Raw genomic sequence first — 26,545 nt, forward strand, 5'->3', positions numbered from 1 at the left:
ATTACATCCAAAACAATGTTAGCCTTACTATCCCAATTAGATGAAATAACTTATTGGCCAACTATTGTCAGTGATCAAGAGGTCTTCACTCAACTCTCATCAGCATTTTCCAAGGAAATGGTGTTCCATAATGGAACTGTAACATATGTTGTTGCCAGGTACTCCAATGCAGCAAAATACAGGTAGTCCTTGAGTTATAGCAGTTTATTTAGTAGCCGTTCAGAGTTACATTAGCATTTTTAAAAAAAGACTTATGACCATTGCAGCATTCCCTGGGTCACATGATCAAAATTCAGATGCTTGGCCGCTGACTCATATTTTATGATGATTTAAATAGTTCTAAAAAGACACATGGCAGATTCCTTGAACTGGACTTGACTATAAATCACAGCCCCTTAATTTTATATGGCATAGTTTGATAAAAACCACATAAACAGTTTTGTGCTATAAGTGTTGAAGGTAAGAATTCCCTCTTATACTCATGGTAGTTTAATTCTGTTAATTCCATTATTTTAATTTCCTGCCTTTCCAGTGTTTCAGCAGTGTTCCCTATCCATGCTTCTTGACCTTGAATCAGTGATGTCTCACTTCCTGAGAATTACTGGTTCATGGCTTAACTCTTATACATGACGGGTCAAAATGATTCACTGTAATATTTAATCCAAAAATGCATTTAGTATATTGCTATTTAATACCTATATCTGATCCTTTTCTTTTCATTCCTAGTTTCATGCAATGGATACATTACATAAACACAACTATGACCTGAGCAGTGCCATTAGTGTCTTGGTTCCCCTTGGAGGTCCTGTTCTTTGTAGAGATGAAATGGAAGAATGGTCAGCATCAGAGGCTAGTTTGTTTGAAGAAGCCCTGGAGAAATATGGTAAAGACTTCAATGACATACGGCAAGACTTTGTAAGTAGACTTATCTAAATTATCATTAAATTGCCCTTAAGTCTTTTATGACATTTTTTTTTCTATTCCACAGTTAATTAAACTAAAGATCTGTTATTATGAGCCTACTTTTCTATATAAGGGCATAGTCTGCTACAGAAACTGATATGACGGAGATACTTAGGCCACTGAAATCTTCAATAATCCTTGCTGTTAGGACTGGAGATCTTGGAAAGCAGTGAGGGGGCAGAATGAATTAACCTCCAGTTGAAAATATGCAGTGCTACTTTTTGTATACATCTATAAAATGTTATACTTTTCAGAGGTATATGGATTACTGTATTCTCATATGCAGGATTGAGGGACCTGGGTTATTGCTCATGGTGGCATTTAGAATTTAATGATATCAGAGAGACCAGAGGTTTTTTGCCTCTTTGATAATACCACACTTTGGAAATAAACAAAAGGGAAGCAATATTCAAAGCATTTGTAGAAGTTTCTAATAATTTATTTTTTCATACAGTAATTTTTTAAAAAATAGCATTAAATATAAATTCAATGAATTATACCCATTCATTTTATTTATCAGGGTTTATTACATGCTGCAGTCCCAAAAGTAGTGTACAGTAATGAAACATAAAAAATAAAAACATCTACAATAAAACATTAAAATTACATAATTACAATATTATAAAATCCAGTGCAATCATCTTTCCTAGACATCATGCATTACAGTAGGATCTCCAAAACAATTCTGATGTTGCTGGTTTCTGGAAGGTTAAAATGTGAGAGCCAATCCTGGTTGAGGCTGTTTGAGTAGGAGGCTGTTTCCAAGTATAGGAGCTACCACAAAAATCCAGTCCCCGTGAGCCTCCCCAGGATGGAAATTGGGCATCAGCAGCAGTTTCTCTCAGGCCAAATGAGTTAAGCAGGTCTCTTCCAGTTGGAGAAAGCAACCCAGAAGATATTTCAACACCTAGCATATAAAGCTTTCTAAACTCTAACCAGCACTTTGAATTGCCCTTGGACATTAATTGGAAGCCAGTACAGCAGAGATGTAATATAAACTCATGAATGAAGACGAATACACATGTCCCAGGATAATGTTGCAGAACTCAATGTGGGCTCCAGAATGAGTCCGAAAGCTTGGAAGACTAAATCTCTGATCCCAGTGACCGACCCAGATTGAATCCTGTAATATAAAGTCACTTGATGTTTCCAACATTTTTGGATATGAGGAATGTTTTTGACTCTGCAGGACTAAGCCAATTTCCTTGGAGTTGAAGTTGAAGTTGCTTGAGCCAACTCAAGTTCATAGTTTTTGAACTTGGAAAAAGAATGAGATTTAACAAAGCTCCCTAAACTTGGAATTCAGAGTTTTGTCGAGGGGGGAGGAGAGGAGAAAAATTCTTGTTTTATCTTTTGTAATAAGGTAAAGGTAAAGGTTCCCCCACACATGCGTACTAGTCGTTTCCAACTCTAGGGGCCGGTGCTCATCTCCGTTTCAAAGCTGAAGAGCCAGCGCTTGTCCGAGGATGTCTCCGTGATCATGTGGCCGGCATGACTAGACGCCAAAGGCGCACGGAATGCTGTTACCTTCCCACCGGAGTGGTCCCTATTTTTCTACTGTACTTGCATTTTTACGTGCTTTCGAACTGCTAGGTTGGCAAAAGCTGGGACGAGTAACAGGCCCTCTGTTATGCGGCACTCAGGATTCGACCTGCCAAACTGCTGACCATCTGATCGACAAGCTCAGCGTCCTAACCCACTGAGCCACCACGTCCCTGTATCTTTTGTAATAGAAACATTTAAATAAGTGATATTTAAAAATCATAAATCTTCATAGGAGAGTCTAGTCATTTCACTGTGATATATGTAGTACAATATAAGAACCATTTCCCCTTTGTTTAGTACAGGAACAGATTGTTCCTGAAGAAGTCCTAAACAGAAGATCTTTTTTTCCACCCTGGGGAAAAAAAGTTTTCCCAGCCCTTTAACAGTGTTTCTTACACAGTTTTAAATGCTAAGAATTGTGGATAAGCGTACTATATTTTCCAGTTCTTAGGAGAAAAGAAATTAGCTTTTCAACAAGGGTTTACCAAGCAAGCTCTTAATGTATGTATGTTCACTTACCACCTGAAACTATAAGAGGATCTTATTTCTTTTTCCCCGATTGTGCTCATTGTCATAAATTCACAGATTGTACATAGCTTAAATGACCACAAGGAGGCATTATGTGACAGTTTTTGTCTCATTTGGAACTTGTCAAACATAGATAGCCAGAACTTATGGGGTTCTATGGGTTCACGTCCTCTATTGGGAATCAGATATATGGGTCTTTGCACTTTAGATAACAGCATGTTAGTTTTAGGAGTTGCATCAAAATATATATTAGAATAATATATACAGTCCACCTTCCCTATTCAGAGGAGAGAAGTACAGATGTTACATAATGTTATGCCTTCGTATCCAGGTTTTTCATGACTTCCATCTCTACAAAAAATAGTTCGTCTCCAATAATCCAACTATTTCATCATTTTCATTTTAAAAGTGTAATTTTGTATTAAATGTTTTTCAGCTTCCTTGGAAATCTCTGACTAGCATCATTGAATATTATTATATGTGGAAAACCACAGATAGATATATTCAGCAGGTAATTTTTTTGCATTTATAACATTTATAAAGTACAGTATGATATGAAACAATATCAAACATTTTTAAGAGGAGACTATCAGACATTACTAAATCCCTACATAAAAAGGTGCAGCTAAATGGAAATGTACATGTAGCATAAAGCCTCCATCCTCGCTCTTCTCCAGATGTCTCTGTTTTTGTAGTTGTGTAACACATTTCTGTCCTTTCATTAAGCTCTACATGCCTGGATGTGCTCAATGCACGGGGGCTGGGAAGTTAGATCGTGTGTGAGACGCTGCTATTGAGCTTTTATTGAGTTTGTTTTTTGGCTACTATTCTAGATTTTTATACTTTTGTTGCTGTTGTGTTTTGTATTGTTTGTAGTGTGTTGTTAGTCACCAGGGGTCGCATCTGTGAGGTTGCAATGTAATTTGAGCAAACAAATAAATCTGGAGGACACTGGGTTGAGGAAGGCCATGTTCGGTTACCATGCATAATAATTTCAAAGTACTAATTCCTATAATTTCATTTCCCCCCCAAGAGGATTAATTAGACCTGAAGACATTCAAGATTTAGAGTAATTGAAACATGTTGCCCTGAATCCAGAATAACTGTTACACAAAAATGGATTTTTATGGGAGGGCAAAACATCAGGAATTTTACCAATTCATTGTCATCATGCTGGGATATATTTCAGGCTATTCTGGAGGTTTTCCTAATTAGAATTCTCTTCCCTGGATCTCTGGATTCAGGCCTTTTTCATTTAAATATTTCAGTTACACTTCCTGAAAATTGGTCTCTTGCCATTAATGGCAGCTATGCAAAGTTTACATCGCCCTAGCCAAAGTTGTATAACAAATGAAGATAAGAAATCATAGTTTGATTTAACTTATTTGAATGGTTTATGATTAGTTTTGTAAATGATATGTGATTTACAGTTTCAGGATCCAGGCATAGCTGAGAAAGATAATTTCTTGTCTTTTATTTTCTTCCTCTTGCAAACAGAATAAAAAGGGGTATACACATGCCCAAAGTCCTTTTACAGCTTGATTTCAATCACCTAAACCCTGGGAGACTGTGAAACTAAGGCATTGTTATTGCCTTTCTCCATAAAACTATACAATGTCATTGCTGCTCACTCTTTAGCAATTCCTTATAGAATGAGCCGTTTCAAAATAGTAATTGAAAATCGCATTATACTTATTTCTTCTACTTTGGCTGTTTGTGATCTAATAGATACATATTTTTTCAACTTATGGTTTAAATCTTCTAATCTGTTTCAATTAATCTATTAAAGAAGCAGTTAAGAAACAGATTGCTCCATATTGTCGCTACATACATAGTGGAGGCATTGTGAAAAAGCTTATCAGAAGTTGGTGTATAACTAAATTTTGCACCATATGGATATAGTCACACCTTCCAATTAACTTTCCTTAAATTCAGTTAAAACAGAACATTATAAATTATTCTCATTTAAACTGATTTCTTCCCAATAAATCCATGTGTGATATCATTAATTATATCCTATAAAATACATTTATATTTTATATTATAAATATATATCTTAAATATATAGATATATAAAATATATTTTCTGGGGGTGTCTTAGCAAGAGGTGAGTCGATGTTAATATGATCAGTTTTAAAGGTATGTCTGCCCTAGGTGTTTTCAGATGGGAAATCTAACAGTGATTATGATACATTATTTTTAATGTATTTTTATATACTGAGTCTGTCCCCCAAACCTGAAATTAATATAGACTTCATTATTTAATAAAAGTTTTAATGCATATATGTATGAGTGTATATGTATTGTAGTAATGATTGCATTTACTTAGTACATTTCAGTAATTACTTTAGCAATAATCCAACTTCACTGTATTTCTGTTATTGTAAAAACTCACTGTAAAGAGTTCTATAATGTTCCTTCCCTTGGATAACTCCCAGGGTTTTTGTTGATAAGCTTTTAAGCATAAGCAACAGATCTGGTCTTGAAATTATTGACTTTTCAAATGTGTAGAATCTTATAGGAACTGTCCTTGGCCAACCTCAATTTCCCTTATGTTTCCTAGCTATAAATATACAGAAACAAACCCACATTTCATTGAATGCAAGTTCAGCTTAAATTTGTGCAAGAAATTTTTAGCTCCAGCTATATTGTCAATTCAGAGAAACTCCATCTTTAAATAGAGATGTTATTAATATTTTTAAATAAATTTTATTAAAAGTTTAAAAAAGATAAAATCTTAACACAAGCTAATAGAGAATAGAGAAAACTAAAAGAAGAAAAAAAGAAAAAAATCAAAAGTGCGGGAAGAAAAGATAAAAAGAAATAGAAGCTTCTAATTTCCTTTGCAGCAAATATAAGGATGATTACAAAATTATCTCTTACTTTATGGTTACAAAAAAAACCTCACTTTTTTCCATTATCCAATTTTTTTTCTAATCAAATTTGCAAGTCATAAGTGCACTTTTTGTATTTCATGCAAAAACTCTATAAACATTTTCCTTTCTTGAATCAAGGAAATGCATTTCGCTATCTTTGCAAGAAATGTTATTAAATTGACATACTGCTTTCTTCTTATGGGATGCCTACAGTGACTGGATGATTCTTAAAAAAGCAAAGTTTTCATTAAGGCTGCTATTTTTAAGTTTAAGTTAAACTAAATTATCGAGACCCACTGAGAAGAATCCAACTATGAATACTCAAGTGAATAACAAACCTGGTACAATTTGATTGTATCTAGAAGTGAAGTGTCACTACAGCATAATCCTTTCCTTGAGTTCCTCTGCAGCCAAATCTCCATGGAAAGAGGCCTTAGAAGCCTCTGATACAAGTCTTAGACTAAGCAGTTTATTGTAATTGTTTGCACAACATTTTAATGTTAACATTGTGTTAGACACTAAATTATATTCATCTTTTCTATTAGAAACGTCTAAAAGCTGCTGAAGCAGAGAGCAAATTGAAACAAGTTTACATACCAACTTAGTAAGTATAACAAACACTAATATCTTTATTTTAAAATTAATGTCACTGTGTAGACAATAAATCTTAGTTTTTTATTGAAGAAACAGAATAAGCATTCATAAAACTTTATTTTAATATTTAACAAACTTTGGTAAAATCCAGTAAGACCCAGACTCAAGTTGACATTAATAAGATAATTTTTGACTACCTTTTATGTTAAAGTATTAATGTAAACTCATGGCCTTTTCAGATGCAGTTGAGTTTTAATTATAATTGTAACTCCAAAGTAACTGACTTTAATGGGATGCATTACTAAGCAATATAGAATTTAATAAAGAATTATAACTCAGATTATTTCTTTTTTATATATAATAATTTGTATTAAGATTGAATTTTTATCGATGCACACATAAGCAGTAGTCAAGTTTCAGGCTGGATTACAGCATTGAGGTGGCATTAATCGTGCTTCTGGGTAGCCCCTGGCAGGCCCACGATAGGGAAGTGCATTCATTGTACCCCTCCTTGCAGATCATGGTATCCTTCTGGTGCTAACTTAGAAGGTTGAGAGTGGGGGCATAGGTTCTCCTCCATTCTCTGAAACCAGTTCCAGTCAGTGTTGGTAGGGAGTGAAAAGTCTAGTCCCGGTCCTCTTGTTTTGCAAGGCTCCACAGGACTTTATTCTCCCCTGCTTCTATTTAATGTCTGTGCAGAGCTGTTTGTTGAGACCATTCAGTAGTATGGAGTTAATATCATCTGTATGCTTATTATGTCATTTATATACCTCTACTCTGGACTGTCCAAGGCTGTTGAGGCTCTTTTCCAGTGTCTGGAGGGTTTGAGGGTCTGGCTAGGGAAGAAACAGACTTTGGCTCAACTTGAATGACTGTGGATTTAAGACCCCACCCTCAGTCTAGAGATTTTCTACTGTTATCATAGATAGAGAACTCTCACAGATAGAGTTAATATTTAACTTGAAGATCTGGTGCCAATTGGGGTTGAAAAAACCTTTGCACAAATCCTTCTTGTGTACCAGTTGTGCCCATTCCTAGATCAGTAGGTATTGCTCACAGTCATTCATGCCTTAGTCACTTCCTGGTTGAACTATTGCAATATAGTCCAAAATGTAGTGGTGCATGCAATGATAGTATACCATGATACATACATGTGACATCATTACTACATGAGCTCCACTGGATCACAGTAGGCTTTTAAATGTAGTTCAGGATGCTGGATGCTATCTTTAAAACCCTGCATGGTTATTTCTGGGACTTTGTTTCTGTTTCTTGTAGTCCTCCCACTACTGGCAAGGCAAGCATGCTTCTTTCTGTGAAGCTACATCACTTAGTGGGAGTTACTTGAAGGTTTAGATTACAGCTAAATTTTATTTTACAAAATTCAAAAATCATTCTACCAAATATTGACACAAAACATTATACATATAGTGTTTGCTCAGATGTATTTAAGCATCTAATCAAAGGAGAATCAAACAAGCAATATGTCTTTGTTAGAATGCTATTCATGGACTATTTGCAGCTGTAGTGATTTGTTTATTTATTTTTTTCTTCATTCACAACCCGCCCAATTCAGCATCTGATTTTGAGACATTATGAAAATCAGTATTTTCCAACCAGATCCTAGAAAACTAAGTTTGCTACAAGGAACTATTCTAGGATTATAAATGTAACATTCTTTCTCCCAATTTTTATATTTGTAAGAAAATGTAAATGTAAAAATTGCAAAGCTTTTTTGTTAACATATTTGCTTTAAAACTTAGTTTATCCTATTGAAGTAAGAACTTGGCCATTTTAAAGAATTGTATTCATGAAAGTGTTGATGGCATTTAAATTGTTTTATTATGCTAAACATACTTTCTTAATGATAATTGCTGCTCAAGAGGAGTTAATTTTTCCAGTGTTTTCATTCATATCTCAATAGAATTGTGACTAAATAGTCACAATAGAATAGAATTGTGACTAAATTAAATCAATTAATTTACTTAAGTACTGCAAGATTGGGAGAATCTGTGGGTGACCCAGAAGTAATTTTTGTATTCTCTTCTTTAAACAAAATATATATATATGTAAATAAGGGTCCAAAGATTGATAGATCTGATATAAATACATCTTTATAGGCAGTATAAATTAAAGTGAAAAGTATTTTAATACAGTTTCATATTTTATATTAAATTGAAGTCACTGTTTCATCAAACTCTTGAGTAACTTTTAAGGCTATTTGACCCTGATTAGTTCATTTGGAAAATGTTTTTCACATCCATGGGAAAGTTTATATTCTATTACATCTCATGTTTGTAATAAATTTGGAATACAGAACAGATTGTGTTCTGCCTGTGACCCTCAATAGTAATTGATACAGTCTTACTCAGCCCAGGTCCTCTCCCGTCCTCAGTTGTACTTGGACAGCAGCCACAGATCCAATGGCCTGATACAATGGCCATATTAACAAGGAATATTGTGAGCTGAAGCACACCTGTAGCCATGAGGTTAGAGAAGAGTGCAGTTCAGAATAACTGCTAGATGCCACTCTGAGATGTGGTTGGCTGGGGTATTCTGAGAGGAGAAGTCCACAGGTCTTAAAGTTATCAAGGTTGTACATACCTGCTTTATACCATCAAATTCAGTATTTTTATAGCAGTCAGAAAACTTTCTTCCATAGTAAATAGAACTCTGTTGTATCCAGTGTGGTAGAAAAATTACAGCTTTTTGAGAAAATCTGAGCATTTCAAACATGCTTTGGCATTTTCATAGAAAATACATAGTAGCATTTACCTGTACTCTTGACAATTATGGAAGCAATAGAGATGTGTGGATCAGTGATTTGATTCAATTTGATGCGGAAAATCAAGTTGATTTAACACTTTGATTCAAATGTATTTGATTCAGATCATATTATCCATCTGAACCATTACAGCTCAGTTGAGTTGCCAACAAACCTTGGAATCAAACTATCACATAGCTCTTGTAGTTAGTTAATAATTTAAAAAAAATGTTTCTGCCATATAGCTCACACTATTAATCCATGTATAAATCATTTTAAAGCAACAAACCGAATCCCAGTCAGATATCCAGCAATAATGGAAAACCAAGTGCCATGAATGGGGCAGTTGGAGCACCACACCAGACTCAGAACTCACTAATAGGCCGTGCTTGTGAAAGTTGTTACAGTAAGTAAAAGTGTGTATGTGTGTATTTGTGTGTACGTGTGTCCTCAGAGATTTAAATGGAATCCTTTCTTCTGGAAGGAGCTTCCTCATAAAAGGGTGAATGTGAAGTGAATAGAGAAATCCAGTCACAAAAAGTTCTATGTATACATCATTCATCAAGAGTTTTAAGTATATATCAGTATATGTACTGTACATCATGTGTAAAGAGAGAGTGCACTTAGTGTACTATTTTTGAAGAAGTATATTGTCATCTTGTGCCTCTATATTTATGTGTAAATGTATTAGTAAATATCCTACATAGATTGACTAGATGTTATTTTCTTCTTCTTTTAGTCACACAGTCGCATCAGTGGTATTCCTGGGGTCCACCCAACATGCAGTGTAGATTATGTGCACCATGTTGGATTTATTGGAAAAAGTATGGTGGCCTTAAAATGCCAACTCTAACAAATGAAGATAGATTTTCACCTAATCAAACCACAGAGGTAATGTTTCTTTGCTTATGGTTGTTAGCACCTTTGCTATTTCTTCTTAATTCATTAATGCACATTTTCCTTTTTAAAGGTAGTGTACATTTTAAAATTACATTTAAACAATTGTATGACTTACTCAGCTAACTTTTACAAGTTTTGTGTTTGCTACTAAATTTCAGTACTTCCCAATTTAGCACCTTCCAAATATGTTGCGTTTATATCTACATCTTAGTAATGTATTTATTTAGGGACATATATTTAGGGAAAGATTATATAGATGTAATATCTCTCAAGGGACGCGGTGGCTCAGTGGGTTAGGATGCTGAGCTTGTCGATCAGAAGGTCGGCAGTTTGGCGGGTCGAATCCCGAGTGCCGCATAACAGAGCGAGCGCCTGTTACTTGTCCCAGCTTCTGCCCACCTAGCAGTTCGAAAGCATGTAAAAATGCAAGTAGAAAAATAGGGACCACTCCGGTGGGAAGGTAACAGTGTTCTGTGCGCCTTTGGCGTCTAGTCATGCCGGCCACGTGACCACGGAGACGTCCTCGGACAAGCGCTGGCTCTTCGGCTTTGAAACAGAGATGAGCACCGGCCCCTAGAGTCGGAAACGACTAGCACGCATGTGCGGGGGAACCTTTACCTTTACCTAATCTCTCTCTCTCTCTCTCTCTCTCTCTCTCTCTCTCTCTCTCTCTCTCTCTCTCTCTCTCTATCTATCTCTCTCTCTCTCTCTCTCTCTCTCTCACACACACACACACACACACACACACACACACACATTCACTTCCACACATACACACAGCTCTGTTTAAGAGCTGACTGATATTTGTGAACTTTTCATTTTACAATAAATTTGCGTGCAGTCAAGATGATATGGAACCAATATGAAAATATATACATATAGATAACAATAGCAACAATAGAGTTGGAAGGGACCTTTGAGGTCTTCTAGTCCAACACCCTGCTCAGGCAGGAAACCCTATACCATTTCAGGCAAATGGTTGTCCAGTCTCTTCTTAAAAGCTTCCAGATATAGTATATAGATATAAATGTTATCTGTATATGTATACACACACACACACACACACACACACACACAGTCTGCCTAACTTCCATTCATTCAGCGACTGAAGTTACGATGGTATTGAAGAAAATAGACTTACAACTGCTCTTTAAAAGTTTCAGCTCCTGCAATACTCCTATGATCATGTGAACAAAATTCAGGCCTACCTGCATTTATGACCACTGCCCTTGCTTCACTGCCCTCCCGATTGTAGAGTCAAAATGGAAGCAGTCCTGTACCTTCTTCCAAGAATGGGTTAGACCTGGGTGGGCCCTCATCTAATTACTGTTCGTTCAACAGGAGTAACAGGGACTGCTGGAACTGCCATCATGAAGTGGGTTGATCAGGTGGTGTTTTGCTCAATGATTGGTCCTTTAAACAAAGGCTACCTGTCTATATATTATATATTTAGCACAAATCAAAAGTATGTGAATAGTCCAGACAGCACTTGGCTTGGTAATGGCACTTGTGAAAAAAAAAATTAGAATTAGTAGTTGATCACAAACGGAATGAATCAGCAATGTGATATGTCTGCGGAAACAAGAAATGCAACATACTTTCCAATTTGTGATAAACACTAGATTTACTTTATTCTGTTGTGCTTTTTTCCATCCCTCTCAAATATTGTATCCATTCTGGGCATTACATTTTTAAAATGGTTTCAAACTAATTGGAACAGAATCTGAGAAGGACAGTGAGGGTGATTTGGAAACAAGATATGAAGTATTACGCAGAGAGATTAAAAGAAACCTGGATATGTTTAGCTGTAAGAATAAAAAATTGAGGGGAGATGTAACAGCACTCTTTGAGCACTTGAAAGTTAATCATAGAGAAGACAGCAAAGATGTCTTTTTCATAATTCCAGAGTGCAGGCCACTGGAGAATTGATTCAGAACTGACAACATTAGCAAGAAAGTTTTCACAGTAAAAGCTGTTTGAAAGAGAAATGGGTTACCACTGCGGCTATTTCTTCAATGATAGGCTTCAGTTCACTGACTGAGTTCATTTGAACCTAGACAGCCATATGTTGGGGAAGTTTTTTCTGGAAAGTAGTTGATGGGAGTGCAGAGACTAAGAACATTGGAACCTCCTGTTGGATATTGCAAACTCTCCACTCAGCCTGAGCCTGTCTCTTGTAAAGCTCCTTTCCGTGGAATGAACTTTTAGGTTTGTTTTTGATCATTTCAGAGGTCCATCATAGATGGGGATCGATGCATAGAGGAGATTCCAGGCAGAAATGTGTTAAATTTGATGTCATTTTTATTGTTGTTGCTATTATTATTGCTATTTATTAAATGTATATGTCACCAAACTACCAACAACTCTGGGCAATTATAGATTAAAACATTAAAAACAAGAAAAGAAATACCATGATAGACCAAAAAAATGAAGGGTAAAATGTATAACTGCCCATCTCAAACCACTGACTCTGGGTGGCAGTGTTGTTATTATTGTTATTATTTGTTTCAGGATTCATGCGTCCGAACACATATGTCACGACAAGCAACTCAGGGCATACCAGTCCGGAACACTGGTAGTCCAAAATCTGCAGTGAAGACACGTCAATCTTTCTTTCTTCATACTACATACTTGACTAAACTTGCCCGCCAGGTTTGCAGAAATACCTTACAACTGAAGCGAGCTGCAAGAAGACCTTTTGCCCTCATTAACTGTGCTGCCATTAGGGCAGAATGTAAGATGTTTCTAAATTCTTAGTTTAATATATCATTATTCCAGCCACTTTCTGTTGTCTTTTTTTGTCCATTATTATTATTATTATTATTATTATTTTGGCAATAAACATATTTCTGTCTGTATTCCTTTTGTGTTAATTTTATTTTCATTTGTCTTGTCACCAAAGAAAATTTTCTAAAACTAATGCAAGATTATAGAAAAAGTAAATTTATTACTTACTGAATAATAAAATAGGTTTCTAAAGCAAATAATGGGCAGACCATCCTAGATTTGTGCGCCTGCTTCAGATCCTTTTGCCATGTATTTGCTTTAATTTCTCAATATTTAATTTATCTGGTGGAAAACAGGCTCACAAACTATTTCTTGGTATAATATGGAGATGCCTTTGAATTGATTTTAGATCCAAACATATGACTCATTGAAATTATAAAAAAAAATCCCATTAGTTTAAGAATGAATATTCATGGAAAATATTCAGAGTAATGGCACTGCACTTTATCACTTTACCTTCTCTACTGGAAAAGCATGAAAGCAGGTCCAGAAGACTTTTTGAAAGACATACACGAGGGCAAATTTCAGGATAATTTTATGAGTTGTCCTAATGGCACAAAAACGGTTCATCACAAGAAATGAACTGTTTTTGAGGTCGCTGTAGGTTCTTGACATATGTTAATAACTTTGTATAATGACAATATCAAAAAAATAGGACCCCTGTCACATAAGATGTCCCAAAGGTGAATCCTTTCCTTTTTGTACATTTTGTGTTTTTCAGTTCACTTCATCATTGGTCAGCTAATTGTTGTCATATGATTTTCACATTTCTGAGCGAGGGAGAAGGGAGTCAAAACTGAGTGGATTTTTTCATTATCGTTTTACTGGAAAGTGACTGAATAGAGTTGCTGGTTTACATTATTTTTTTTAACATTTTATTTTCATAAATTTTATGTGGCCACTCATCTCACAAACAGGTCACTGTGTGGTGTGCAACAGTTAAAAACAATGTATACCAAACAAGGGGGGACGATATTCCGTAAAGTGGGTACCCCAGTAAAAAAGGCTCACTGCCTAGGACCCGCCAACTGTAGCTCCTTAGCCAATGGGAGCCAGAGCGTAACCCTTTCTGCTAGATCTGGTAAGATGGGTAGGTAGATGAGGGAACCACAAAGGTCAAAGAGTATCTTGAATTGGACCGAGAAACAGATTGGTAACCAGGGCAGCTTATGGAGCAAAGGTGTAATATGTGTTCTAGAAGAAAAGGTACCTGTGCTGCTGAGTTTTGCATTAGCTGAAGCTTCTGAGAAGTCTTCAAGGGCAGATCTATGTACAATGCATGGCAGGGAGGTGACTAGAATTATTAAAAAATGTGAATGTTTTTTATATGTTAAAAGTTGCCTCTGTTTTGCAGATTGAGAGTTGAAGCAAAGGGGATAAAGTAGTAGTATTTTAATTGTTGAACACTTTTTTTCTGAACAGTTCGGGAACAATTTAAGACTTATTTTATTTTTAAGCCTTTCCCCATGCGTTTATTTCTTTTCACAAAACATAGGTCTCACACTTTTTTTCCATTTATTTAAACTTTTCATGGATAGCTTTTCTTTTAAAAGTGGGTAACACTTTTTATGTAATGAAATCCTTTTCTATTGTGAAAAAGGAAGAATTAATTCTAGGCATACAACACAAAACTTACCATGTGGTACATTAGTGAATGTGAGACTGAGGAGGGAGAGATACCTTGATCCAAAGTCTGTTCCTATTTCTCTGAGCAGGACATACAAGCTTTTCTGACACTTCTACTACCTTTCTTTTGTTCTTCAAAACCAGGTTAACTTATATCCAGTGGGATGTGATCAGCAATGCCCAAATGGTCTAGTAATAAACTGCTATACAACATAGAATAGTTTGTAAACATTAACTTATATAATTCATGTTAAGTTGTTTGTATCATTAATATTCTTACAAGAGCTGGGTTAGGACTATTGCAGTTGAATCCATTTATAGAGATTTGGATCTTGTACAATGTGACAAGAATCTATCACAAATGAACATACATTCAGACAACAAATTAAAATTGTTAAGCTTTGAAATATTTTATAAACCATGATAGATTGAGATGGATAGATTGTAAATAATATGCAATATTATTTAATCTGTTACAATGTATTTCATTGTTCATGTTCTATTCCTTTATTTTTTTTCTTATTGTGGATACTTGCACACAAAATCGGTGTCACTATTGTTGACAATTATGCCATGTCATCAAATAGCATCAAATTAATAAGATGTACTGAGTATGAGCAAATTCTGAGAGCCTAAAAGTGTGTAAGTTTAGTTTGCATGTCACTGCATGTTTTCCTTTGATTCCATGATTTTTTTTTGGGGGGGGGGGCTTTCTTCAGAATCTGTGCAGTTATCTTTTTTTACTATTATATCTGCAAAAGGAAAAGAAAGGTATACTGTTAAGCCTGTCTGGAGCTCAAGGGAAATAATGAGTAAACATTCACAAGTTTGTTCCTCCAAAAATATTCTGTCTTGAAATGCCATCATTGAAAACTGCTATTTACATACTTTAGATGTCTCTCTACAGTACCATCAAACAATCCTGAAAGTTTTACTGTTGACAAAAGGTTTTAAGTAGTTAATATTGATCCAGCATCTGGCAGACCATAATATAAGAATTAGTGGCATACAGTATATTTCACTTCAATTACAAATTGCACCAATTGGTTTTAGAATGGTGAGAAGTAGATATTCTTTTTAGATATCTTTTTTAATGAAAATCTCTAAAATGATTGAAACAGACTGGCTCCTTTGAGTAACCTTTCCTTAGGTGTTCAAACTACATGCTAGCTGTATATTGGAAAATGAGCGTGGTTTTAAAATTGGAGGCATAACCTGCATTATGCTGGTGATGCTACCATGGTAGATAGAAATCATATGATTTGCAAACTCTAGTAATAAAAGTCAAGAAGCACAGTGAAAAATGGGACAAGGATTAAATATAAAAATCAAGCTAATAACAATAAATGTGAGAGCTAGTTTGGTGCAATGGTTAAGGAATCACACTAAAAACGGCAAGACAGTTCTAGATACGCTTTAGGCACAAAGCTAATGACCTTAGGCCATTCCCTTTTTCTCAGCCCTCAGAAGCAGGCAATGGCAAACCACTTTTGAAATCTTGCCAAGAAAATTGCAGGGACTTCTCTAGACAGTTGCCAGGACTCAAGACTGCCTCGAAGGGACCAAAATATAATGACAGTAAGTACAGTAAGGAGTCTTAGAACTGATAAGATACTGAAGTAGATAGTTTGTGTTAGGATCAACTATAAAGGAGTCAGATGTCAAGAAATATTTTGCAGACAATTGGAAGGGTAACCGGTCTTGGAAAATACAGTCAAATGCTGTGGTGTGTCCACCTTCAAAGAAAAGAATCAGGCATTGAAACTATCTCAATGGCTGCTTAGCATTGTCACTGATTAAATGGCATATAATCAAGACTACAGAAAAAAGAATTTGGTACCTCAGGAATTTGCACAAATGGCAGTGCCATGGGAATTTCTAGTACTAGGAAAGTGTTAACATTGAGCTATGATCTGTGATTCTCACTGAATCAAGCATGGTGCAGAAATCTCCCTGTGTAATATGTGAAAGTGCCAATTCTTTGCTATCCGTATACCTTTACTTAAATCTTTTTCCCATTCATTCTTTTAATGTGTGTTGCCAAAGAATCTCCCTGAGCTTGTAAAATGTCAAAATGAAGAATTAGTTGAAAATAAAGATGATGAACAGTAATAACAGAGAGAGCACCTTCAGATGAATAGAAGGCAAGTGCAAACGTAGGAGGTCAAACTAGTGGAATAAGTTAGCAATGGAAATAATTTAGTTTGCCAATTTTCAGTATAAAATTGATCTATAATGAAGTTTATTACATTTGAGAGTGAAGACTTGCATACTGATGTGTTTTTTAAAAGCTTTTTTAAGAGCATTCTCATAGTTATAAGTATATGTTTGAAGATAAGCTTTTGCAAAAGATTAAAATGGCTGCAGTAAATCCTGGACCCCTCAGCTTTATATTCTAACTTTGCAAGTAAAAATATGCCCAAATATCTCCAAAACATTAAACATAGGAATTACTGTTTGCATCTTAAGCTGTTTGTGCATATATTTGCACAAACTTTTACGAAGCAGTATTCATAACATTCTACAGATTTAACACTTTTGGCAGCAATGTCATCATAGTAAAACATGACTGCACAGTGCATAGTCACCTGTATCCCAAAATGGTTGATACCAATGAATGAATGGGGAATGTCCAGAAGGGCGTTATTGCTTTTAAAATATTGTAAATGTAAATATTGTAAATATCTTTCCAGAGAAACTGGTGACAAAAAATATGTTCGGATCCAGTGTTTTAAAAATATATGAGGGGAATGGGAGAAATTCTTTCCTGCTATGTCCCTCAAATGCATACTTGCACGAGCACACACAAACACATACACACATACACACACACACAAATACATGAACAGATGAATAAACAATAAAGAAAATAACGAGGAAACTTGAATTAGACCACACCTAGGGCAAATTAACTTGTTCCACTTTGTTCTTGTTGTTAGCTGCAAAATCGTGTCCGACCCATCGTGACCCCATGGACAACGTTCCTCTAGGCCTTCCTGTTCTCTACCATCTTCTGGAGTCCATTTAAGTTCATGCCTACTGCTTCAGGGACTCCATCCAGCGACCTCATTCTCTGTCGTCCCATTCTTCTCTTGCCCTCAATCTTTCCTAGCATTAGGCTCTTCTCCAGTGAGTCCTTCTCATTAGGTGGCCAAAGTATTTGAGTTTCAACTTCAGGATCTGGCCTTCTAAAGAGCAGTCAGGGTTGATCTCCTCTAGGACTGACTGATTTGGTCCCCTTGCAGTCCAGCGGACTCCCAGGAGTCTTCTCCAGCACCATAGTTCAAAGGCCTCAATTCTTTGGTGCTCAGCTTTTCTTATGGTCCAACTTTCACATCCATACATTGCAACTGGGAAGACCATAGCCTTGACTATACGCACTTTTGGCAGGATGATGTCTCTGCTTTTTAGTGTGCTGACTAGATTTGCCATGGCTTTCCTCCATAGGACCAATCGTCTTTTAATTTCTTGGCTACACTCCCCATCTGCGGTGATCTTGGAGCCCAGGAAAATAAAATCTGTCACTACCTCCATTTCCTCCCCATCCATTTGCCAGGAATTGAGAGGGCCGGATGCTATGATCTTGGTTTTCTTAATGTTAAGTTTCAAGCCAACTTTAGCACTCCTTCACTTGCAACAAGAGGCTCTTTAGTTCCTCTTCACGTTCAGCCATTAGTGTGGTATCATCTGCATATCTCAGGTTGTTGATATTTCTCCCAGCAATCTTAATTCCAACTTTACATTCATGTAGCCCTGCCTTTCTCATGATGTGCTCTGCATATAAGTTAAACAGGCAGGGTGACAGTATACAGCCTTGCCGGACTCCTTTTCCAATTTTGAACCAATCAGTGGTTCCGTGTCCAGTTCTCACTGTTGCTTCTTGACCCGCATATAGGTTTCTCAAGAGACAAAGGAAATGGTCTGGTACTCCCACCTCTTTAAGAACTTGCCACAGTTTGTTGTGATCCACACAATCAAAGGCTTTAGCGTAGTCAATGAAGCAGAAGTAGATGTTTTTCTGGAACTCCCTAGCTTTCTCCATGATCCAGCGTATGTTGGCAATTTGATCTCTAGTTCCTCTGCCTCTTTGAAATCCTGCCTGTACTTCTGGTAGTCCTCGATCCACATACTGCTGGAGTCTAGCTTGTAGGATTTTAAGAATTAACTTTACTAGCATGTGAAATGAGTGCAATGGTGCGATAGTTTGAACATTCTTTGGCACCGCCTTTCTTTGGAATTGGAATGTAAACTGATCTTTTCCAATCCTGTGGCCACTGTTGAGTTTTCCAAATTTGCTGATAAATTGAGTGTAGCACTTTTACTGCATCGTCTTTTAAGATTTTGAATAGCTCAGCTGGAATACTGTCACCTCCACTAGCTTTGTTGTTGCTCCTAAGTCTCATTTCACTTCATATTCTAGGACAGACATGTCAAACACAAGGCCCGGGGGCCGGATGCAGCCCGCGAAGTGGTTTCATGCGGCCCGCAAAGCCATCCTGGAAACAGTGAGGGAACAGCCCCCACTGCCTTGGCCCTGGCCCAGAGACCCTCCTTCTGCCAGAGACCCTCAGATCTGTCCCACTCCTGCCCAGGCCCCCATAGGCACCCTTGATGTGAACGATGTAGAGCTGGCCACGCCCACCCAGTAGGCCACGCCCACCCAGGCCACACCCACCTGGCCCCCTGAGGGCAACCGCAATGCTGATGCGGCCCTCAATGAAATTGAGTTTGACACCCCTGTTCTAGGATGTCTGGCTCAAGGTCAGTGACCACCTCATCGTGGTTATCAGGGATGTTAAGCTCATTCTTGTATAGTTCTTCTGTGTAATTTTGCCACCTCTTCTTAATCTCTTCTGCCTCTGCTAGGTCCCTGCCATTTTGGTCCTTTATCATGCCCAGCTTTGCATGAAACGTTCCCTTCATCTTTCCAATTTTCTTGAAGAGATCTCTGGTCCTCCCTATTCTATTGTTTTCTTCTATTTCTTTGCACTGTTCATTTAAGAAGGCATTCTTATCTCTTCTAGCTATTATCTGGAATTCTGAATTCAATTGGGTGTATTTTTTTCTCCCTTGCCTTTCACTTCTCTGCTTTCCTCAGCTATTTGAAAAGCTTCTTCAGACACTCATTTTGCTTTCTTGCATTTCTTTTTCTTTGGGATGGTTTTAGTTGCTACCTCTTGTACAATGTTGCGAATCTCCGTCCATAGTTCTTCAGGCACTCTGTCTATCAGATCTAATTCCTTAAATCTATTTGTCACCTCTACTGTATATTCATCAGGGATATGATTTAGTTCATACCTGAGTGGACTAGTGCTTTTCCCTACTTTCTTCAGTTTGAGCCTAAACTTTGCAATGAGAAGCTCATGGTCTGAGCCACAGTCAGCTCCTCGTCTTGTTTTTACTGACTGTATAGAACTTTGGCTGCAGAGGACATAGTCAATCTGATTTCTGTGTTGACCATCTGATGATGTCCATGTGTAGAGCCATCTCTTGCGTTGTTGGAAAAGAGTGTTTGCTATGACCATCGTATTCTCTTGACAAAATTCTATCAGCATGTACTCCAAGGCCAAACTTGCCTGTTATTCCAGTTACCTTTTGGCTTCCTACTTTAGCATTCCAATCCCCCATAATGATAAGGACATCATTTATGGGTGTTAGTTCTATAAGGTGCTGTAGGGCTTCATAGAACCAGTCAATTTCATCTCCAGCACCGGTGGTTGGGGCATAGACTTGGATTACTGTGATATTGAATGGTTTGCCTTGGATTTGAACTGAGATCATTCTGTCATTTTGGAGATTGTATCCCAGTATTGCTTTTCCTACTCTTTTATTGACTATGAAGGCTATTCCATTTCTTCTGAGGGATTCTTGCCCGCAGTAGTATATCTGATGGTTAAATTCACCCATTCCTGTCCATTTTAGCTCACTGATTGTCATCTCTTGTTTGACCATGTCCATCTTGCTTTGATTCACGGATCTTACATTACATTTTCTATGGAGAAAAAATCTTTACAGCATCACACTTTCCTTTCACCACCAGCTGAGCGTCCTTTCGACTTCATTCTTTCTGGCACTACTAGTACTAGCCCTCTGCTCTTCCCCAGTAGCATATTGGACACCTTCCGACCTGAGGGGCTCATCTTCCAGCGTCATATTGTTTTGCCTTTTGGTAATGTCCATGGGGTTTTCATGGGAAAGATACTGGAGTGGGTTGCCATTTCCTTCTCCAGTGGATCACATTTTGTCAGAACTCTCTGCTATGACCTGTCGGTCTTGAGTGGTCCTGCACAGCATAGCTCATAGCTTCATTGAATTACACAAGCCCCTTCGCCACAACAGGGCAGTAATCCATGAAGGGGATTGTTCCACTGGAAAAAGTTGATTTGATATTCAGTGATGACAGTTTAGAACTTTCAACATTAGTTATTAGTTAGACTTTTCTATTTCCAGGAACTTAATATTCCTGCTGGGCCATTTCTGGCTCAACAATAACTCAACATGATTTGCCAGTCCCACATGTTTTTATTATGAACTTCGGGATATAAGAGAATATTCTTCTTTACTGCTGAGCTTTCGTCAACAAGCTGTTGACATCAGAGCAAGGGCTGAATGATAAGGGAGTCAGTACATACAATTGTATGGCAGTTATAATGTTCAAATTGTGGAATGTGGGTGTGGCCTGTTCATGACAAGCTCACTCGTTTATAATTACAGTGTTTCTGGCTTTGCTGGAAAAGGCTGGTCTCTGGTTGATTTTTAAAAGTCATGGCGAACAGGCCACACCCACATTCCACAATTTGAACGTTATAACTGCCATACACGTGTATGTACTGACTCCCTTATCATTCAGCCCTTGCTCTGATGATGTCAACAGCTTGTTGACGAAAGCTCAGCAATAAAGAAGAATTTTCTCTTATATCCCGGAGTTCATCATTTTTATTTTTACTAACTTCAAATGTCTACACCTGGGATTCCAGTTTTTAAATTATATATGTATGTATGTACGTATGCATGCATATATGTATGTATGTATCAGTGGAAACTGCATTGAAAATGGGCTATGCTTAGTTTGGTTAAAGGAAAAAAAGTGCAAAGATTTCTATGCCATATGATCATTTCACATAAATGCATTTAAAAATACTAACAGTAACTAATTTTCCTAGATTTATCGTATTGCCATCTATAAAGCAAACAAACATGGGTGTGAAGATTAGATTTTTGGGAAGTGTTTGTAAGCTTGAATTGCTTTTGAACTGTGCAGACTTTCAAAATAATGTTTCCGTGAAATTCGGGAAAGCACTCTAGAGGCAGGAGATGAGTATAAATACTAAAATTAGGGCAACACGTATATCTCTTGCACAAATGTGTCTTATATAAATAACATGTTTGGAGACAGATGAATGTAGGTATTCCATATGCAGTAATGGACTTTTCAATAAGTCCCTACAACATTTCTTTTTGGATAGAAGTAGGGTGAGGATATGGGAGAGTTTGGGATGTTGCTTTGTGAAAGTAGAAAAGTGCAAAACCTTCTGCGTCTCCACTTGGAAATCTTGACTGAGTGACTAAGTCAGTCGTTAAGTCATTTTTGACTCCTAGCAACCATACAGATTTTCTCTATGATAATCTGTCCCTAACCTGTTCTTTCAGAGCTCCCTGCGGTGCACTCATCACCACTGCAACTGATTCCATCCGCCTTCCTCCCAGTCATTTTCTTCTTCTCTTTCCTTTTCCACCTTTTTCATCATTAGAGCCTTTTCCTGAAATCCACTAACATCAACAATGAACAAATGGGACTGAATAAAATTTTCAAGTAAATTAGGTGTACCAGAGTGACACTAGTCAAATTTCAAAGAAGCAGAAACAGGTTTTCTACATTTTGACCGTTCTTGTTTTTCTTTTAAAGAAAGGTGCATCTATTTTCCTAGACAGAATTAGTTGAGGTGCCCTGACTACGAGGAAAAAGCCAGTCAAATTTAATAAAGAGTGGTGGATATACTTTAGAGGGAAATCTTTGTTGTATAAGGATTCTTGGGTAAGAAATTGCAGTATAGCTAGGGGGCCAGGGGTTTTTAAGATAATCAACAATGATTTGGAATTCAAAGGTAATGATTTAACTTCTTCAGCCCCAGTTTGGAATTGAATGGGCTTGGCATCCAGTGCTTCAATATTGAATAGAAAGAGAAAATTGGAAGTTCAATAGGAAAGCTACAGCAAAGAAAGAACGTGATACCTGTTTGAAACTGCATGCATACAACAACATGGAAAGAAGAAGAATCTCAAATTGAAATTATCCTGGGTGAAAAAGAAGATGTACAGATGCTGAACACCATTTTAAGGCGTTGGATTGAAAGAGAAAAATGGGAAAAAGTGTCCCAAATGTAATTGACTTTAGATGCATGCAGAAAGAACTTTAGGATGCTAAACAAAGCCACTGAAGACTAATTTCAGAAACGAATAAAGAAGGATTCCAAATATGTATGAACCTGTGTGTTAGCAGATTATTCTCAACTGAGCTCTATTAAAACTCATAGAACATACTACACTTCCTCCTTTGTAGAGGAATAAAAGACTACAGCATCCCCAATGTCTCTGTCTAAGCAACTCCAACAAAAGTAAGACAGTCTGCTTTGTCGCTGAGCAGCATTTATTGTTGGGAAAATTTTGCTCCCCATGCCATGAATGTAGGGTTACAGTTAGAAGATGCTCAATATTTATTCTTGTCTAATCTCATTGATTTTATCAATATTTTTAACTCTTTTATTTAGAAATGAAGATTTAACAAGATCTTATATAAGTTCCTTTACCATAGCTTTTAATCTTTTCTAATTGATTAATTAATCTGGAGTAATTATTGGGGATACGGGTCAGGAAAAGATAAACAGAAAAAAAGGAAAGGAGAATATAAAAGAACAAATAATCTGAACCATTTGGGATTCATATATGAGGGCAATTCAGAAATAAACCTCCATTTGAGCATGTGCAAGAAATAGGTGGGGATAACAACACCTGTCCTATGGCGCCTTGCACAGTAGTTCAGTGGGCAGTGAGGAGTGGAAGGAGAAAGTTGTGTTGCAGCTGACTCGTCCACTAGACCAGGGGTAGGCAACCTTGGCTCTTTTATGACTCGTGGACTTCAACTCCCAGAATTGGGAGTTGGCTCAGGACTTCTAGGATTTGAAGTCCATGAGTCATAAAAGAGCCAAGGTTGCCTACCCCTGTGCTAGACCAATTGAAAATGAACCAGGTTTTTTTAAAAAAATGAAACAGTGCCTTGTGTCACACCATTTCAATGATGGCAATGCGCTTCATGACGCTGTTACAGGGTGGCTTCTTTCCCAGGCGGGAGATTTTTTTTTTTTTGCAGAAGGAATTTCAAACCTTATAAGATGTTATGACAAGTGCCTCAATTTGAATGGTGATTATGTCAAAAAGTAATGTTGTAGTTTTCTAATGTGTATAATACACGTTTTGTATCTTGTACTGGTAACCAAACGGAGGTTGATTTTCAAATTGCCCTCATATTTCAAATCTGCCCATTGCCTGATTTTCCAAATATGTTCTTCCTCTTATGCTGATGTTATGAAGAGAGGGGGGGGAAACTGTACCAAAGTTCATGTAAGCTATATAGATGTATTATATATTTGTTTCAATATTTAAATGGATAAAATAACTATTATAAGCATATAAATGAATGCAGTTATTGGTTTTATTTATTTCTCATAACAAGTTGGGCCCTGGCATACAATAGTCTCAAACCTGGAAGTTATGCAGTTCAGATAAATTATTTCTCTCTCTTGTATCTATGGTTTCTAGAGAATTTGGAGTGCTATTATTTTTCATATGCTGAATTAATGAAGTAGGAAATGTATAATCTTGCCTCTCTGCTTGGAATTTCTACTTAAGCAAAGTTGGCTTACACTATTTCCTTTTTATTTGAATTTTAAAACAATTAGCACATTGAGTAGAATATATGCTGATAGAATTATATTGAAAATGCTTGGGCAAAGATATAACAACTGTTCAGTTTTGAGTCCCATGTTTTAGTGCATCAAAAGCATAATAAATGAGCCATTCCTAAAAATGAAAGAAATCAGTCTTACAATATGCATATTGGGTTGGGTTGGGTTTTAACATGGTTTTAACTATTGTATTATATTGGGCATAATTATTTAATTCTTTTTAACTTTTGTACTTTGTATTTTAATATTTATTGCCCTGTACACTGCCCTGAGTCCTTCGGGAGAAGGGCGGTATAAAAATTTAATAAATATAAATATAAATAAATATATTACTTGCATAACAACTCATCCATTGTTTAATTCCATAGGTAGGTGAATTAAATGCATTCTCAGATCCAGTAAGCCTGAATTATTAGAAACCAGCTTCTGACTCTCCAATACTTTAAAGCTTTCTCTTCTTGCATTGCAATTAAAAATAAAAATAAGGTTATATAGTTATATGCATTATTTGGGTTTAGTAAATGGAATTTTAAATTCCCTTTGGTATGGCATCATTGTGCATCAAATAAACTTTTAAAAGTTATTTACATCCATTCAGGTTTAAAAATCCTCTTCCACCAAAATTTTTAAATTTCAAAAATTGCAAAATCTCTTGGTATTATTAGTGCTATGTGCTACATTTTTAAGTTCCTTCAATATTTGTTTTGAACGTTCTTCAGATTCTGCTGATATTTTAATATCCCTGAATACAGAAGTTGCTGTCTTGATACATGAATAGATAGTACCCATATTTCTCCCTGATACCTTTTTAATGAATATTTATCAATATTGTTTTAATGTACTGATATCTATTACATCATTGCTTATGTTATAATCTATTTCTAGATGCTTTGGCATAGAAGATCAATTAATAATAATTTTAAATGTATTCATTTATTCATTCCAAAACCAGGCACCCTCTAACTCATTCCCCTGCCTTCTCTTCAGAAAGAACAACGTCATGTAACTGAAAAATAAGACAAACTGAAATGAAAAATAACAGAGTATCTAAAACACCACAAAACAACAGAATAAGGCTGCTTGCATTGAAGCTTGTTCCAAGAAAAAAAGGCTGGTATAACTTTTAAAGTATGCCAATACTGTAATAGAGAATATAAGTACCAGCTCGCTGCAAGAAATAAACCAACTGGAATACAGCATGGCTGCAGTCATAAGTGAAGACCTTGGATGCAAAAGCAACAAACAAGAAACATGGCTAAATAACACATCACCAAAATGGAAGAACAGATTGGAAAATAAGATCAGCATGCTAAGATCAGATGCAAACAAGAAGAGATGAAAGAGGAGAATCTGAAGAATAAGAATAAGAAGACCAAAGAATACCTGACAAAGAAATATCATCTAGAACCAATGAAAACAATAAAGCAGCAAATAATAGGTATAGCCAAGAAGATCAGCTGATAAGAAGCTCAAATTGCACACTACAGGCAGAATCTCCAATTTCAGGGGAATCAGAAACATTTCTCCCAATCCATCAGTGGAGAAGCTGCAATGACCCAACTAACACTTAACAAATAAGAAATTGTGCAGTTCTAGCACCAGCTTTGGGATAACCCAAAGAAATGCAACAAGAATGCTGCTTGGATGAAAAAGAAGGTAGATAGGAATAAAAAGAAACTGAAATGAAAGAACTTGTAATAACAGCAGAAATGGTGGAAAAAAGGGCAAGAAAGATCAAGAATTGGTCAGCACCAGGTGAAGATAAACAGTATGAAACATTTGATTGGTCTGCAACCACTCATAGCCAAGCAGAGTAACGTCATACTTCAAGAAAGTAAAACTGAAGAGTAGCTAACATCTGGCTAAACTTATCTGATAATGAAAGAGCTAACAAAGGGGCAGCACCAGGCAACTAGAGGGCAATTACCTGCTTACCAACAACTTTCAAATTGCTAACTGGTGTTGTACCTGAGGTAGTGCAACAGCATCTGGTTGAAAAG

At 36.6% G+C, this 26,545-nt stretch overlaps 1 protein-coding gene across 1 annotated transcript in view; it reads left to right on the forward strand.

Moving 5' to 3' along the window:
• The window catches only part of MTA3 (metastasis associated 1 family member 3), a gene marked incomplete at its 3' end in the record, with an annotated part of 141,139 nt that overhangs the window by 57,264 nt on the left and 57,330 nt on the right, over nt 1–26,545 (forward strand). The window contains exons 9-14 of the mRNA XM_081315101.1: nt 727–915; nt 3,473–3,547; nt 6,458–6,516; nt 9,552–9,676; nt 10,010–10,161; nt 12,682–12,904. Coding sequence (XP_081171227.1) covers nt 727–915; nt 3,473–3,547; nt 6,458–6,516; nt 9,552–9,676; nt 10,010–10,161; nt 12,682–12,904 — 823 coding nt within the window. The remainder of the gene's footprint in view (nt 1–726; nt 916–3,472; nt 3,548–6,457; nt 6,517–9,551; nt 9,677–10,009; nt 10,162–12,681; nt 12,905–26,545) is intronic.

The sequence above is a fragment of the Vipera berus genome (assembly GCF_964194415.1).
Source record: "Vipera berus genome assembly, chromosome: 1".
NCBI lineage: Eukaryota > Metazoa > Chordata > Lepidosauria > Squamata > Viperidae > Vipera > Vipera berus.